Source organism: Gymnogyps californianus, chromosome 5 (assembly GCF_018139145.2).
Source record: "Gymnogyps californianus isolate 813 chromosome 5, ASM1813914v2, whole genome shotgun sequence".
Lineage (NCBI taxonomy): Eukaryota > Metazoa > Chordata > Aves > Accipitriformes > Cathartidae > Gymnogyps > Gymnogyps californianus.
This window is the reverse complement of record NC_059475.1, coordinates 4,197,236-4,211,433: the sequence shown is the minus strand read 5'-3', so window position 1 is coordinate 4,211,433 and position 14,198 is coordinate 4,197,236. Positions and strand designations below refer to the sequence as shown.

At 39.9% G+C, this 14,198-nt stretch overlaps 1 protein-coding gene across 1 annotated transcript; it reads left to right on the top strand.

The window, feature by feature from the left end:
- The first annotated feature begins 330 nt into the window (after positions 1 to 330).
- E2F8 (E2F transcription factor 8) lies at positions 331 to 12,619 on the top strand. Its single transcript, XM_050897834.1, has 13 exons — positions 331 to 433; positions 1,118 to 1,393; positions 1,708 to 1,864; positions 3,067 to 3,372; positions 4,043 to 4,204; positions 5,689 to 5,826; positions 6,149 to 6,358; positions 7,258 to 7,342; positions 7,625 to 8,147; positions 9,416 to 9,634; positions 10,518 to 10,647; positions 10,791 to 11,107; positions 11,894 to 12,619. The coding sequence occupies exons 1-13, from the start codon at positions 395 to 397 to the stop codon at positions 12,065 to 12,067; spliced, it is 2,736 nt and encodes a 911-aa protein (XP_050753791.1). The 5' UTR covers positions 331 to 394; the 3' UTR covers positions 12,068 to 12,619.
- Positions 12,620 to 14,198: the final 1,579 nt, after the last annotated feature.

The following is a 14,198-nucleotide window of genomic DNA, read 5'->3' as shown; positions in this document are numbered from 1 at the left end:
ATGTTTAAACCGGATCCCGGAAGGGCCCCGCCCGCCGCCGGCGGCCAATCGGCGGCGCTGCGCCGTCAGCGGCCGGTGCGGCGCGGGCGGGGCGGGGCGGGGCCGGGCCGGGCCGTTGGGCGGCGGGCGCGGGCCGCCGGGCGCGCGCGGGCCGGGCCCAGAGGCGGGAGGCGACGAGACGTCCCCGGCGGCAGCGAGGGTGGCGGGAACCGGCCAAGGTGGGCGCCGCCGCCGCCCGCCCGCCCGGCCCGTCACGGGAGTCGCCGCCGCCGCCGCCTTCCCCGCTAACGCTTCCCTCCTGCCGCCCCGCAGAACCGGCGGGACCTGCGATGCGGAGCGCCGCGGCGGGACCGGCGGGGCTCGCCTCCTAAGGCTGCGCGGCGGCGGCGGGAGAATGCAGCAGGCGGGCGGGGAGATGGGGACCGACGACAAGGTAATGCCGCCTCGCTTTCCTCCGGTGGGAAACCAAACCGGCAGCCAAAACCCGCCCCCCCCCCGCCCCGGGCTTGCTGTCTCCCGCGGGTGCGGTGGGCTGGGGTCGGCGGGGCTCTGCCGGCGGGGCCCGGAGCGGTGACAGCCCCGGGGTGCCCGTTCTGAGCCGTTTGCAGCACCTCGGGCGTGAAATCACGTTAGTCTGAACGAACGCGTGTAAAAAACGTTGGATGGCAGTAATCGAGCGCATTTTACGTTCACTTTAATTTCTATCCTTAACAAAACTACCTAAAACTTTACCTGACGACCTTTATCCACCGGTTTTGTAACGAGCAGTACTTCTTCCTGGCTCCCCTTTCCTTTTGCTTTTTCTTAATAAAAGGTGTTTCAGTCGTTCTTTATAGCTTTCTGCTACGGATTAACGTTCATTCTGACTGTATTTTCCCTAGAGGGAAAGAAAAGGAAAATTACCTCAAGAATACCATGGGCCCCGTGTCTTAAGCTAAAGGCACGGTCAAAGAAATGGTTTCAGGGAGGGGGTTCGTTGGTTCGGAGTAAGACTGCAACGTTTGACTTTGAGCTACCCAAAAAACGTAACTGATCTCTATCCCACTTTGTTATCAACGAATGGATTCTAGTGCTTCTGGTTTTTAACATCACAGTTTTTCTTTGTCTTGGTGTGCAGGAAAATCATTCTTCTGAGCCATACAGAAGCGTATTGAAAACCCCTTTGAAACAAGCAGCTACCTCACATTCGGTATTGACACAGATACAGCCCGACTGTCAGCCTCTAACCACACCTCCAAAACCTAAAGAAATCCTTCCAGCAGATCCATGGACGCCTACTTCGAACCTGAAAATGCTGATTAGTGCAGCTAGTCCTGAGATTAGGAGCAGAGAACAGAGAAGGGAACTGTCAAACAACGCAAGTGAGGTCCTACAGGCGAAGCACTGTTTGCAGGTATGTTGTAAAGGTGTCTTCTTTATTTACTTTTTTTTTAAAGCCAGCTGAAGGCTGTTTATTCAGTATAAAAAGTTATACATTAACATACTACAGCTTTTTTTTAAGTTTTGATTTTGGAGTATTTACCAAATATAAGTAAGGATATTGTCTAGTTACATACAACAGGTAATGTTTTGCTGGTTTTATTTCACAGCTGTTGAGGACAAAGGGAGAACACTGGGCCTTTGACAGTGCTCACAATGAAGCTGTTAAATAGCTATGTTTACATATTGTCAAAAATCTCAAATTCTCTTTTTCTTATTCCCATGTAGGAGCACTTATCGGGAGATGAATATGAAAAATCTCAACCAAGTCGCAAAGAGAAAAGTCTAGGATTACTGTGTCATAAATTCTTAGCTCGATATCCTGATTACCCCAGCACTGCAGAGAGTAATTACATTTGCCTTGACGAAGTAGCTGAAGAGCTTAGTAAGTTGGTGTAGATGCTATTATATATTCCTTCATGCAAATGTGCCAATAACGTACCATTTGTGTTAGTATATTTTTGCTCCCTAAAATTTTGAATGCTTACTGTGTACTCTCAAACGTATTTAAACCCAGCTTTAAACTCTTCATTCTTAAAGCAATTCTTTTAAAAAGCTAAAGTTTCTTCAGTGAACTGAATTGAGAAACTCTGAATTTCGTTTAATATTAAACATCTAAATTATTGCCGATACCACAAATAACCAGTTGCAGTTTTTTGGATCTAGAGATGATAACTAAGATTCGTGGTTGGATTTTTGCGGCAGGAACTAGCGTTTCTCAAGCTGAACCCACAACTTCTTGTCCAATCGTGACATCAAAGCAAGAAACTACTTTCTGCTCTTTATAATTTAACTTTCTCATTGTGTATCACTATTTTTATATCACACCAATGATCTACCGAGAGTCTGAGTTGCTAACATTAAGCTGAAGCTTTTTTTTATCAGAGAGCTATGAAATTACAGTATTCTACAGATTGTAACACTGATAATAGTTATAAATCATACTGCTATAAAATTTTTGGTGTCATTATCTTCAGAATATGTTGGGGGACACAGAAGAGGGATGAATTGCAAATTAAACAAAACGCCTATTCTATTTATACTTTGTACAAAATAACATCTCTTAGAAAATGCCTAGTCAAAACCAAGAATTTAACAGACAAAAGATAAAAGGACAGTGTGTTAACAGAGTAACATATAAAAGCAAGTTACAAAACAGTTGTCTACCATGAGTTTCCAAGGATATTTAATGAGACGATCTGAAATTGATGCAATGAATAATTAAAAATGCTTTGGGTTTTTTTTAAAGCTGTATTGAAACCCATCTAATGGCTCTTCTGGCAACAGTAAGTTTTATTTCTTAAGGAATGCTGTAAACCAAGTATAACTGTGGAAAAGCAAGTCCTTCCATATCTAAAGCAAGAATTGTTTTCTTTTCCTTGCTGGCAAGATCTATGAAGGTTATTTTCAGAAACCTTTGTAACGAGGAATTAGCGAAAATGGCTTAGAAGTGTATTAAGAGGAGAGGGAAGTATAGGAAACTGATCCCTTCTCTGTGCAAACCATGTTTCAGGTAAATGCATGATGAAACATTTTATGTAGTAGAGATGTCATGTTCATCTTTCTTGGTTTTTTTTTTTCCCCCAGATGTTGAACGTAGACGCATATATGATATTGTGAACGTGCTAGAGAGCCTACACATGGTGAGCCGCCTTGCCAAAAACAGATATGCTTGGCATGGGCGACACAATCTCTCCAAAACCCTGCAGGCTTTGAAAAAAGTTGGAGAAGAGAACAAATATACACAACAAATTCAGATGATCAAGAAAAGAGAGTATGAGCATGAATTTGATCTCGATGGTGAAAGAAATGAAGAAATGGCAAGATCTCTTGGCTCAAATGAGCATTCAGAAATGTCTTTTGTCGAGCTCCCAGGAATGGAATTTCGTGCTGGTAATAATTCTCTAGAATGCCAAGAATAATATGTGCTTGTAATGATAAATATCTATGAACTTGGAAAACGCATTTATTTATTGGACTTTTTTTTCTGAAATGCGACTGCCTGAAAGGCACCGCAGCTGTTTGTGGTGAGAAAAGTGCTCTATGCTCTTTCAGTTCTCTATTCATTCAATTCTTGCACATGTATCTTGCTTTTACAGTGCAAGAACAAGGGGGCATCAGGTAAAACCAGCAAACATACCCAACGTACAATCCAGTTGCAGGATTTGTTACCACTGAATGTTATAGAAGCCAAAAGTATAAATTACTCCATTAATTTACTTTTTAATTTAGGTTTGATTCATGGAAGAAACGTTAATTAAAGATTGTTAAATACGTTGTATAACCTGCAGTTAAGCATCTTTAAGAGCAGAAGTTGTCAGACAACAGGAAATGTATACGGGGGAAACATCGCACTGTCTCTTTGTAGTTAAACTTGGTATCCACCTAATTATCTGATTCTTGCCATACAGAGGCATGATTCTGGAGTCCACATCGGCCCTGCCTAGTTGCTGTGTTGCTTGTTCTTATAATAATTGTTACTGACAAGTTTCTTCAGTCTTTTAAAAATGTTTGTAGCTGGCGTGTCACTTAATAATTTAATCCTTTCTCCTGTCTGCTGCAGCATCAGTAAATAGCAGGAAAGACAAGTCTTTACGAGTGATGAGTCAGAAATTTGTGATGCTATTTCTTGTATCGACTCCTCAAATAGTAAGCCTTGAAGTTGCTGCTAAAATCTTGATTGGAGAAGACCAGTTAGAAGACTTAGATAAAAGCAAGTTTAAAAGTAAGTAAAACGCTGCTGTTGCTGTCTGCTTTTTCATCTTACTCTAAATAGAAATGTCCAGCGTAAGCTAAATGAATTATTCCAATACAAGTTTTTATAGTGTAAAATACCATCACCTTTTTCCTGCCATAAATAGATTTGAGCCTCCAAAAACTCACTAAACACCTTGTGCAGTTTTTACCAGGGACCCACTTGTGCATGGTCATTGGTACATAATGACCGCGTAAGAGAAAAAGTCCATTAAATCCTCTCTCCTGAAGTCACGTCACAAGGCTGCTTATTGGTAACAGTTTCTCTTTCCTCAAGCAGTCTGTCAAAGATTTCAGCATCATTTCATCAAAGATGCCCCAGAATCATGCAAATCTGTGTTCTGGTCATTTAACTTACTTGTTGGAAATCTAAAGAAATTCTGTAAAAGTCCCGTTAATAACTTACACGTGAGAGGAAGTGAAACCCAGTGCTGTAACTGCCAATTATTTCTTCATTCTTTTAGCCTGCTCTCAGTTCCCTGCACACTTCCTCCTCTTCCTCTCCATTCAAATGAAAAGGTACTTCTAGGTCTAGGCCTGGATATCTATAATAATCAAAAATGTGCCTGTTCTTGAGGGATCAAGAATTAATTGTGGGTTTCATTGAAAATTACACCCCTCCTTGATTCTCAGACAGACTCCATTGCTTTTTTTGTGGAATTGTATCTATGCAAAAAGAAAACTGATCCTCGCTGGTTTCAGTTCATAATTTCCTTTCCACTGCATCATGGCGACATAGAGCGGGTGGGTAGTCAATAGGGGGTTTGTTTTCATTCTTTCTTCTTCCTCCGTAACGTCTGTCTCGCAATAAAAGCATTTTCAGGGCATTCCATCCACGTGTCTGTGTTTCAGGTATCATGTGTTTTACCGTATTCTTGGTTAAGCATAGGCCCAAGTTCCATGGCTTACCAGACTTTAAGTTTTCAGTAGCAGAAGCTTTGGGCTAAGCACATTCACTTTGCAGTCCAGAAGTCACCTGTAATTTGACTGCTGCCTAAAACTTTTCCCCAGTAGCTCCACCTGAAAACAGTAAAGAACATGCAGGATTATCCTGTTGGATTTTAGTGTGTCTCTTCCCCCTAGTTCCCATCTTCATGGTTGCATGCATGTACCTCCCTTTTAAGCCACTTATTTTCACTACAGAATTTGTATAGGTTTGGTTACTGCGCAGAACGTAACTTGTTTTGACATTTTTTTCCTTTATTTAGCACAATATACTTAGCAGTATTTTCTTTTCTAGATCTGTATCTATGTCATTCTATTTTACATATAAACTTTACATTGTGATATGTTATTTCATAGTATAAATAGCTGTTCCACAAAATTGTTCGTATACAAAAACTATAAAGGTTTTTCCTTTTAGCTGCTACAAGAGCGTTATAACATTTTTCATCTGATACATGTTAACTTGTTAATCAGAATTGCTATACTTTACATTTGTTTATTTTATTTCAGCCAAAATTAGGAGACTTTATGACATAGCAAATGTTCTCAGTAGCCTGGAGCTTATCAAGAAAGTTCACGTTACAGAGGAGAGAGGTAGAAAACCAGCATTCAAATGGACAGGACCTGAGGTCTTGCCAAATATTCAGGGTAGGTGTATGTGTCATTTCCTTTTGTTCTGCTGATGATTTTGATTGTTTGTTTGTTTTCTCTGCTAGATTTTTTTTGACCAAAAGACAGTAAACTAAGCACAAAGTCTTCCCTAGTCATATCACTGTCCTTGGTCCTTGACAGCACAGCACACCAGTATGTATTTCCACATAGCGGATGTGCTCATGCTGAGACTCTTGCATTTCCATTTTTGCTGCTGCTAGTACTTCAATAATTATAAGCCAGGCTCAAATAACTGCTTTTAATTACTGAATCTGCATATGATATGTATTTACTCTTTGGATTTTTTTCTGCTTTTTAGATACAAAACTTGAAACAACTTCTACGACCTGTCCCCCACCTATTTCAGAATCCATCCCTTCCAAAGAGCAGTGTTCAAAAAACCTTTTTCCTTCAAGAGGAAAGCAAAACTTCACTCGGCATCCTTCTCTAATAAAGTTAGTTAAAAGTATAGAAAACGACAGAAGAAAGATCCAATCTGCTCCGACCAGTCCAGTTAAAATAAGTACAAGTACGTAGCTGAAAAATACATTTCTGTATCTTTTTCTAAGTATGTTTTTAACTCAGATGTAGTCTTGCATTAAATATTCAGGCTTGCCGTCTTCCCATAGGAGATGCGGATGCGTGGGTATGCCTTCTTACAAGAAACACGTCTTAAGAAATGTCAAAAATAGACAAGATGGGGAAAATGCATGTTGCCACTAAATCTGAGGCCTTACCAGACTGATAGTGAAAACAAAGCTAAAATGATCTGTGTTCAGTGCGTAAGCTCTGCAATCAATAGAAGCTCTGTCCAGTTTGGTGGACCAAATCCAGTCACAGCTTGCACGGTTGCAACAAAGTAAATATATTTATTGAGATCTGGACCAAATTCAGCACACTGTAGGGAACTCTAACCTCCTCTTCCACACCAAATACACAAGGAGTGGCATATTACTATTTTGGGTTTAAGAAGAATATTAAATCCCTTTTTACATATCAGACTTTGTGTGATGTCTTACTGGCTACAAACTTCTGTTTGTGTAGTATAACTGATTCTCTGGATATTGTATCTTTCTCTATGAACTCCCCTCACCCTGGTTTGTTGTGGAAACTACGCTTTAGATCTTACTATCCAAGCAGTTCTGTATTCTGCAAAATTGCCAGAAAATTACCTATCAATGTTCATGTTCTTGTTAGGTAGCCTCTTTGGAGGGGAAAAAAAAAGTGGACCTGAGGTTTTCAAGTTTGTTTGATGTAAGCTACCATCCAACTGATCAAATCAAGTCTGGGCAGCAGTTTGAGGATAACGAGTCTTAGTGTCCTCACATTAAATGTATATGCCACATTAAATAACGCAGTCTCAAGACAAAGTTTAACTTCTACGTTTGATGTACTAACAGTTTTGTTTTGTTTTCCCCCTCCAACCAGGTACTGATCACAATTTATCAGCTTTCCCAAGTAAAATGGCTCAGGTTCCAGCAATCGCTAAACATCAGCTGGAAGGACAATCAAAGTAAGTTTGCACAAGTGTTAAGGTGAGAAGCTTTATTTTGTCACTGGCCATTAAGTTAAAGCCTTGCTCTGTTTGAGTTGGGCAATAGTCTGCAAAAAATGGTAACCCCTGATACTGCAGGCTGGTTTTTTCACTTATTTTCTGTTTAGTGGATTGAGAAGTACCAGTTTATGTCAAGTCTTTGTCTTGCAGAAAATAATTTGTCAGGGCATTCATTTCTGCACAAAGGTATTAAAATATTTTGGGGCTTATTTTTTTGTTTGGTTTGTTTTTTTTTTTAAGGAAAGCAAAAGAGATGAAAATGAAATCACCAAGATCTGCTTTGGAATGTAATCTGTCCTCGCCTGAGGTAGTCCCCAAGCCCGAACCTCCTCGCACCGCAGCACCCTCTCAGCAGCCAGCTCTCCCCCAGCCACTGGGTGTCTGTCCTCCAAGCCACAGTTCAGTCTCACCAGTAATACTACCTCATACTCATTCTGGTGTTTCATATGCAATATATCTGCATCCTTCCCAAGCCCACACTGTGACAACATACAGCCCAAGTTTCATGTTGCAGCCTCTACCGTGTGCTAATGTAACTGGAATTAAAAGTATTAATTCAAAAGTATTAAATAAAGTAACCACTGAGGAAGAGGACAATCAGGTAGCTACAGATGATCCAATGAAGTCCTTGACAGCTAAAGAAAGACCGCCTGTAAAATCAGAAACTTCATCACAGAGGTGCCTTAAAAGATCACAAGCATTACAAGAGAATAATTTGATTAAAAGGTATAGAAGTGATGAGGAAAGCCTTGATACTTCTCTGGTAAGTTAAATTATTTTTAAAATGCCATTTTATAGCTTAATGATGTTGCCACCTACTCGTTCTCAAAGTGATTTAGGAGCCTACCAGATAATGTCAAATTTGTAAATAAATTGTAAAGGAGCCTGCCAGGGGAGTTATCTTGTAAACACTTAAGCCTTTAGCTTACTTTAAGAGCATTTGTGCTTCAGATTTGCAGACTTGCAGAACCTTTGCTGTACGAAACAATATTTCACGTTGGCGTTTGGAACACCAGTTCTCGGGTTCTTCACACCCACCCTTCGGGAGGGTATGAAAACAGTTAAAAGTCAAAGTTGAAGTTGTCTGCTGTTCCTTGCTAAAGCAAGTGTGCGTGGGTGTTTTAAATAACATTACACTTGAAGGGATGACATTCATTTGTTGTGCTTGCTGGTGTCTGGGGGGCTGGTTTTTTGTTTATTTATATATCTCGCTCTCTCAAATATCACGTCATCTTGCTGGTATTTGCAAAGCATCAGGCAGAATATACAGTATAGAATATAACACATATCTTTGAAAAGCCAACCTAGGATCAGGCTGTATTTTTCTCCTTGTTCCCCTCTCTTCCCCCTCCAAATATTTATTTCCAAGAAGATGTGTCAGAGTGTACAGATGTTAGTCAAAAGAAAACAACTCCCAAAACATTATTTCGAGACTCACCTATTTATACAATGATTCTGAAGTAGTTTGGGTTGCTCATCTTTATACAATGGCTAGCGTTCATTCTTGGCTTTAGAGGTGTTAGGAGGGAACACGGACACATAAAAGTCGCTGGACAGGGAATGGCCCAAAATCCAATTTCTATCCAATGTTGTACATTGTTAATGTTGGACTGTCGTAGGCATAATAATACAGCACAACAAGAGAATAAAAGGTTCAGATATACTTGATGCACATGGAGAAACTGGGTCTGGATTGCTTTCTACTCCTCGGCTGCTGAATGTTTTAGTGTCTCTGTGAATTATTAGGCTGCTTTAAATTGCGCTTGCCAACGCAGTCACAAAATGTTATCAGCGTGTTGTGACAACGTGTGCTGTTAAACATCCACTAGCTGTGAAGGAGCAAGAGGGGATAACATGGAACTGGTTGTCTTATTGACTAGAAATTTTTATAGCACAAACTTGAGAATCAGGAGAAAGGAGAAAGCTTGCTTTCCTAGTTTTTAAAATGTATAAATATCATTATAGACCTGTAATTGAGAACATTAAGTCTTACAATGCCTGCCTTTGGTTTTGTATGTACTTTTTTTAAAGGGAGAATCCATTACAAATGAAAGACCACCTTCCAGTAGCTCACAAATGAATCACGAAATGGACAATCTCCAGGAAGAGAGACGGAACAAAAACGAAACAGTAGGTGAAAACACGACAAGTTGCTATGACCAATGTACAAGAGAAGATATTCCAGAAGATGAGGACAAAATCAAAACTAAACAAGACATACCTGTAGCGTTTGCCATTCCTGCTCACGAGGTAAGCTTTGTCAGACACCACAGCACATCTTGCCATTACCTGGGAAAACACCACTTGGAGTCTTTGCAAAAGAAACAAAACTATAATGAACTACACATACATAGATTGTCTTTGGTTGGATTATTTTTAGTGTGCTTTTAAAACCTGATTTTGTAGCAATGTAGGACTTCTATTTCTGCATTAAGTACACAAATAAGAGGACATGAAGTGACTTGCAGGCTTCGATTGGGATGAAGATCACAACTAAGACTTAAGTAGATGAAGGCAGTATGGAGATCCCATACCTCCCCAGCCCTCTGTGTATATTTAGTCTCAAATGCTTTGATTTACAACGGAATCACACAAAACTCTCTTCATCAGTAAAATTTGGTATTCTGCAGTTAAGACTTATTACTGTAGAGAACGTGAATAAAGAACAGTTCTGTTGACAAAACCAGAACTTGTAAATGCAAAAGGATTGTCTTCCAATATTTGTCTCATGAAAAACACAATCCAAGAATGAGGTGACATGGTGATCACTGGGTCTAGATGTTTCTTGTGGAGGAAAAAAAAAAAAGTATTCAGTATCAGGATTTCTCTTTTGTCCAGTCTAATTGCACTGTGTTAATCCCAGATAGATTTCCAGTTCCTCACCGAGGATATCAGCTGGAAATGGAGCCAGCTGACTTCTGCACAGTAGGGCAGTCTTACTTAGAAGAGTGTGTCCTGGAGTCAGTTGGTCTAATTTCAGACAGAAGGTAGTACAGACATGGAATACAGGATCCTGGGGCTATGGAGGATAAAGAATAAGAACAAGGCCAGGGGGATGCAACTTTGGAGAAAAACTTCATTTTTTGTTCATTACGTGTTTGGGGTAAAGGTGTACCGTCTTTTTCTTTTTCAGACTTTCTTTCCATCTGGTTATCTTATTCCTCTTACTCAGTGCACCCATGGCAACAAGGCAGGCTTTTTGAATAAAGAAAAAGCTGGGATATGTTCATTACAGCACACTACCTACAGCTCACCCATTGCTGGTGAGTATTAAATAAAATAGGCATACAGTTGTCTGGCTTAAGGGACTGTGGGCAGACTCATCCTACTGAGGTAATGAAATCACAACACAATGGCTTGAGTCTCAATTTTTAATTCCCTCCAACACTTGATTTTTCTGTTTCAGGTGTCATTCCAGTGACAGGGTCTGAACTGAAAGCAGTTAACATTCCTGCTTTTCATATAACACCCTTGAATATAATGCTGTCACCAACTTCTATAGCTGCTGCACCTGTACTGAGCAACTCCTGTCTCAATTCAAGCAATACCTGTTCTGCCCAAAATCCAAGTTCTTCAGTTCTGAACTTTACGCTGCAACACGTCGGACTAATACCTGCTGGTGTGCAAGTTCCTGCAAATCCTGTTCTTCAGCACATGCCAGTCTCTTCACAACCAGAAAACGTTAGCCATAGCTCAGAAAACATGAACTTGCAAGAAGAGAAGGTAAGTAAAAATATATTGCAACTTCTTGACCGTGATGGGTTGCGTGAGAAGTATAGTGCAGTAATTCCTTTACAGCAGGCAGAATTTTTAAATAAACTGTTTTTTTGATCTTTATAAATCAGCACTGCCCACAAAGAGCTGGCAGTGAAGGCCAGCACAAGTACAATATAATTGAGAGGTTAGAAAGGAAGAACAAAGTGGTGGTTTAACCCCAGTCAGCAGCCAAGCACCACACAGGACAAACAAGTATCCTCTCTGTTGTGGAAGTGGAGCCAGCTGGAAGATGACAAGATGTGAAGAGACAACTGGTTTAGAAGGAGGATTTTACATAGATTGGAGATGACGCTTAGTAACAAATTGTCCATTTGTTATTTTGTCTTTCCTTCTTGTTACTCTCCTAATCTACTCTCAAGTTTTTGCATTTAATGTTAGCTTTTTTTAATAGAATGGGATTGTAGAGGATTTTAAAAGAACAGGTTTTTTCCAGAGGAAGTTTCTCTGTATATTTTGTGTAATACTGTATTGCCTAAGATCTGTTTGTATTAAAAAAGGAGTTAGGAGGGGATTAGAGAAACCATATTTTATTTAATTATTTTTTGATATATATATATTTATAGATATTTCAAGGAATACAGGTATATTCTTCTCAGTAAAAAGTTGTTAAGCTTTTACATTTCAGGAAAAAAAATGAGTTAGCTAACATCCTGCAGAAACCTAAAACTAGAATTCACTTTTTTTTCCGCTCCTCCTTAAATGAAAGTAACTAACTTGCTCTCTTCTCTTTAGCCTTCTGTTCCAAAGGCACCCCAAGAGCCCCAGACAGTTACAGAAAACTTCTTCCGCACACCAGGAGGGCCAAACACAGTATCTTCGCTCTCTGCAAATTCGGATGGGACCGATAGAATCTCTCAAGGAACTCTGTATATTCCTCAACGAAAACTTGAAGTGTCAGAAGACTAATTTTGGGATATCGAATTGCTGAATGTGTTAGCAGGCGTAATTACTGGTAACACACTGCACACATCTTGGATTGTACGATGGACAATGGGTGTTTTGGACAAGTATTGGCAAGACCTCAATACTGGAATAGCCTTAATTAATGCTTTAGAATTAAAACTGGCTCTTAATGAGAAAGTTAATGTCTAATAATTTTTCCAAAAGGCTTACCTGAAGTATTATAGCAACAAAAGTTATGTATCTAGTGGTTTTTTGTGTTGCTTTTCTGCTATGCAAAGTAAGCTGAAATTGTCTTTGTACAGAAAGGTACAGTCTATCAGTCAGTACATATTTTGCACAAAGAGAAGTACTGTGAGAGTGTGTACATATTTTATGTCTTAACAAAAAGGCCATAGTTAAAATGTCTTGCTCCTATGTTCAATAATGCTCTTTTGTAAAGTTAGTAAAAAAAAAAAAAAACCAACAAAAAATGAATTCTTAATCAAGTTTTATATAAGTTAAGAATTATTTATACTGTATTTTTAAATCAATTTGTTCAGATTAAACTTACATCAAACTCAATTTTGATTTTTTGTTTGATCAAATTAGATTACTGGAGTTACGTAATACGTTGTATATTCACTGGCATCTCTTCATTCTTCTTTTTGTCAGGCAGGGGTGTGTCTTGTGTTCTGAAGAAAGGGAAAATGGTATTTCATCAGAAAGGGATTTAAGTAACTCGATCCAACTTCTGAACTCTATCACTAGAGATTACATCTCCTAATAACAATAATTAGAGGAAAATATAGTTATGAAGTTTGGAATTCAGAGTATCTTTACCACCCTGGAGCATTCTGGAAAGTGCTGTCCGGATGTCACAACTGAGAAGTTACATGGTTTTGGCTTCAAGCTAAACAGACAATCTTCATGAGAGTTGAAGATGAATGCTCATTACCTTGCCTCTCTTCTCCTGTTAAACTCGGAGTCTGAGCCAGGCGCATGCTACGCTATACACGCTCTATAGGTTCTCTTGACACTGGAGAGGCTTCAAGCCTAAGAGAAAGTTCATAACATATGACCTAAGGTTTTGTAACCGTCTAAAACGGTTTATGGCAGGAATCACACGTGCAGCTACTGAAGCACTAGCTGTGCGCTGTTGGAAACAGCGTAAGGTCTGGCTTCTAGAAGGAAGGAGCCCCGGGTCTCTTGGACGTACCCACCCCATGCAGAGGCTGCACTGTTAGTTTCTGCTTTCTAGCTAAGATCAATGTCAGCTTCCAACCGTTGTTTCTCCCCTCTTGCAATTTCGTATCAAACAGGTTAAGTTAAACCAACTGAATTTAAATACGTACAGCAGAGTCTCTTCTATGCTGAAGGAAGAAAGATGAAGCTGCCTCATACAGCTCACGCTCAGATGAATAACTAACACTCACGCTCACAAAGAATAACTGTGTATCTGCCTCCCCAGGTGAAACGTGCCTGGCTGTCCAAACTGGGACAGGAGAAATGCTAGCAAAGCCCAAGATTCAGGCTTGGACTGGGTGAAAAAACATAGTTAAAACAGCAAACACAGTAAAACTAACTGGCTTGCTCTTTAATAATGCAAACTTATAAAATAAAATACACCTGACAGAATAGGATTACTATTGAAATACTCCTGCACGAGGGGGAGAGAAGAATAAAAGCTGGAAAATGGAGGAATTCTCACTGTAGCACTGAGTAGATTTTTTTTCTTCTCCAAGGTGGTAATTGATTGATCTTCCTTACACATGCTATCAATTTAATACTAGAAGTATAAAGGCAAAGACTTATTGAAACTTGCATTACTCAAAGGAAACAAACTACAAACCTTTCATTTTTGGACACCACAGTTGACAGAGTAAGAAACTACAGTAATTAGGCTTGGAGAAATGGTCTTCTCACAAACTGTGCTCTATTCTGAAAAGCTGAACATATATTCCAACTTGCTGCCCAGCGTCCCTTGGCTCCTGTCACAATACAGGAGCTTGCTTTTTCACGCAGGCTTTAGAACACCTAGCGCTTTAATTTGTTCTTGTTCATTTTGCAGGCTGAAAAGCTACCGCTTCCCTGCTCAAAGTATCCTATTCCCCAGAAGACTTGCATTTTGCTCTGACTAGCTGAGCTCACTGCTCTT

Excerpts from the sequence above, each read along its gene's own strand:
- E2F8 (XM_050897834.1), top strand. The coding sequence starts at position 395 with ATGCAGCAGGCGGGCGGGGAGATGGGGACCGACGACAAG. Across the intron at positions 4,205-5,688 it reads AGATAAAAGCAAGTTTAAAA|CCAAAATTAGGAGACTTTAT; the intron begins GTAAGTAAAACG and ends ATTTTATTTCAG. Across the intron at positions 8,148-9,415 it reads AAAGCCTTGATACTTCTCTG|GGAGAATCCATTACAAATGA; the intron begins GTAAGTTAAATT and ends CTTTTTTTAAAG.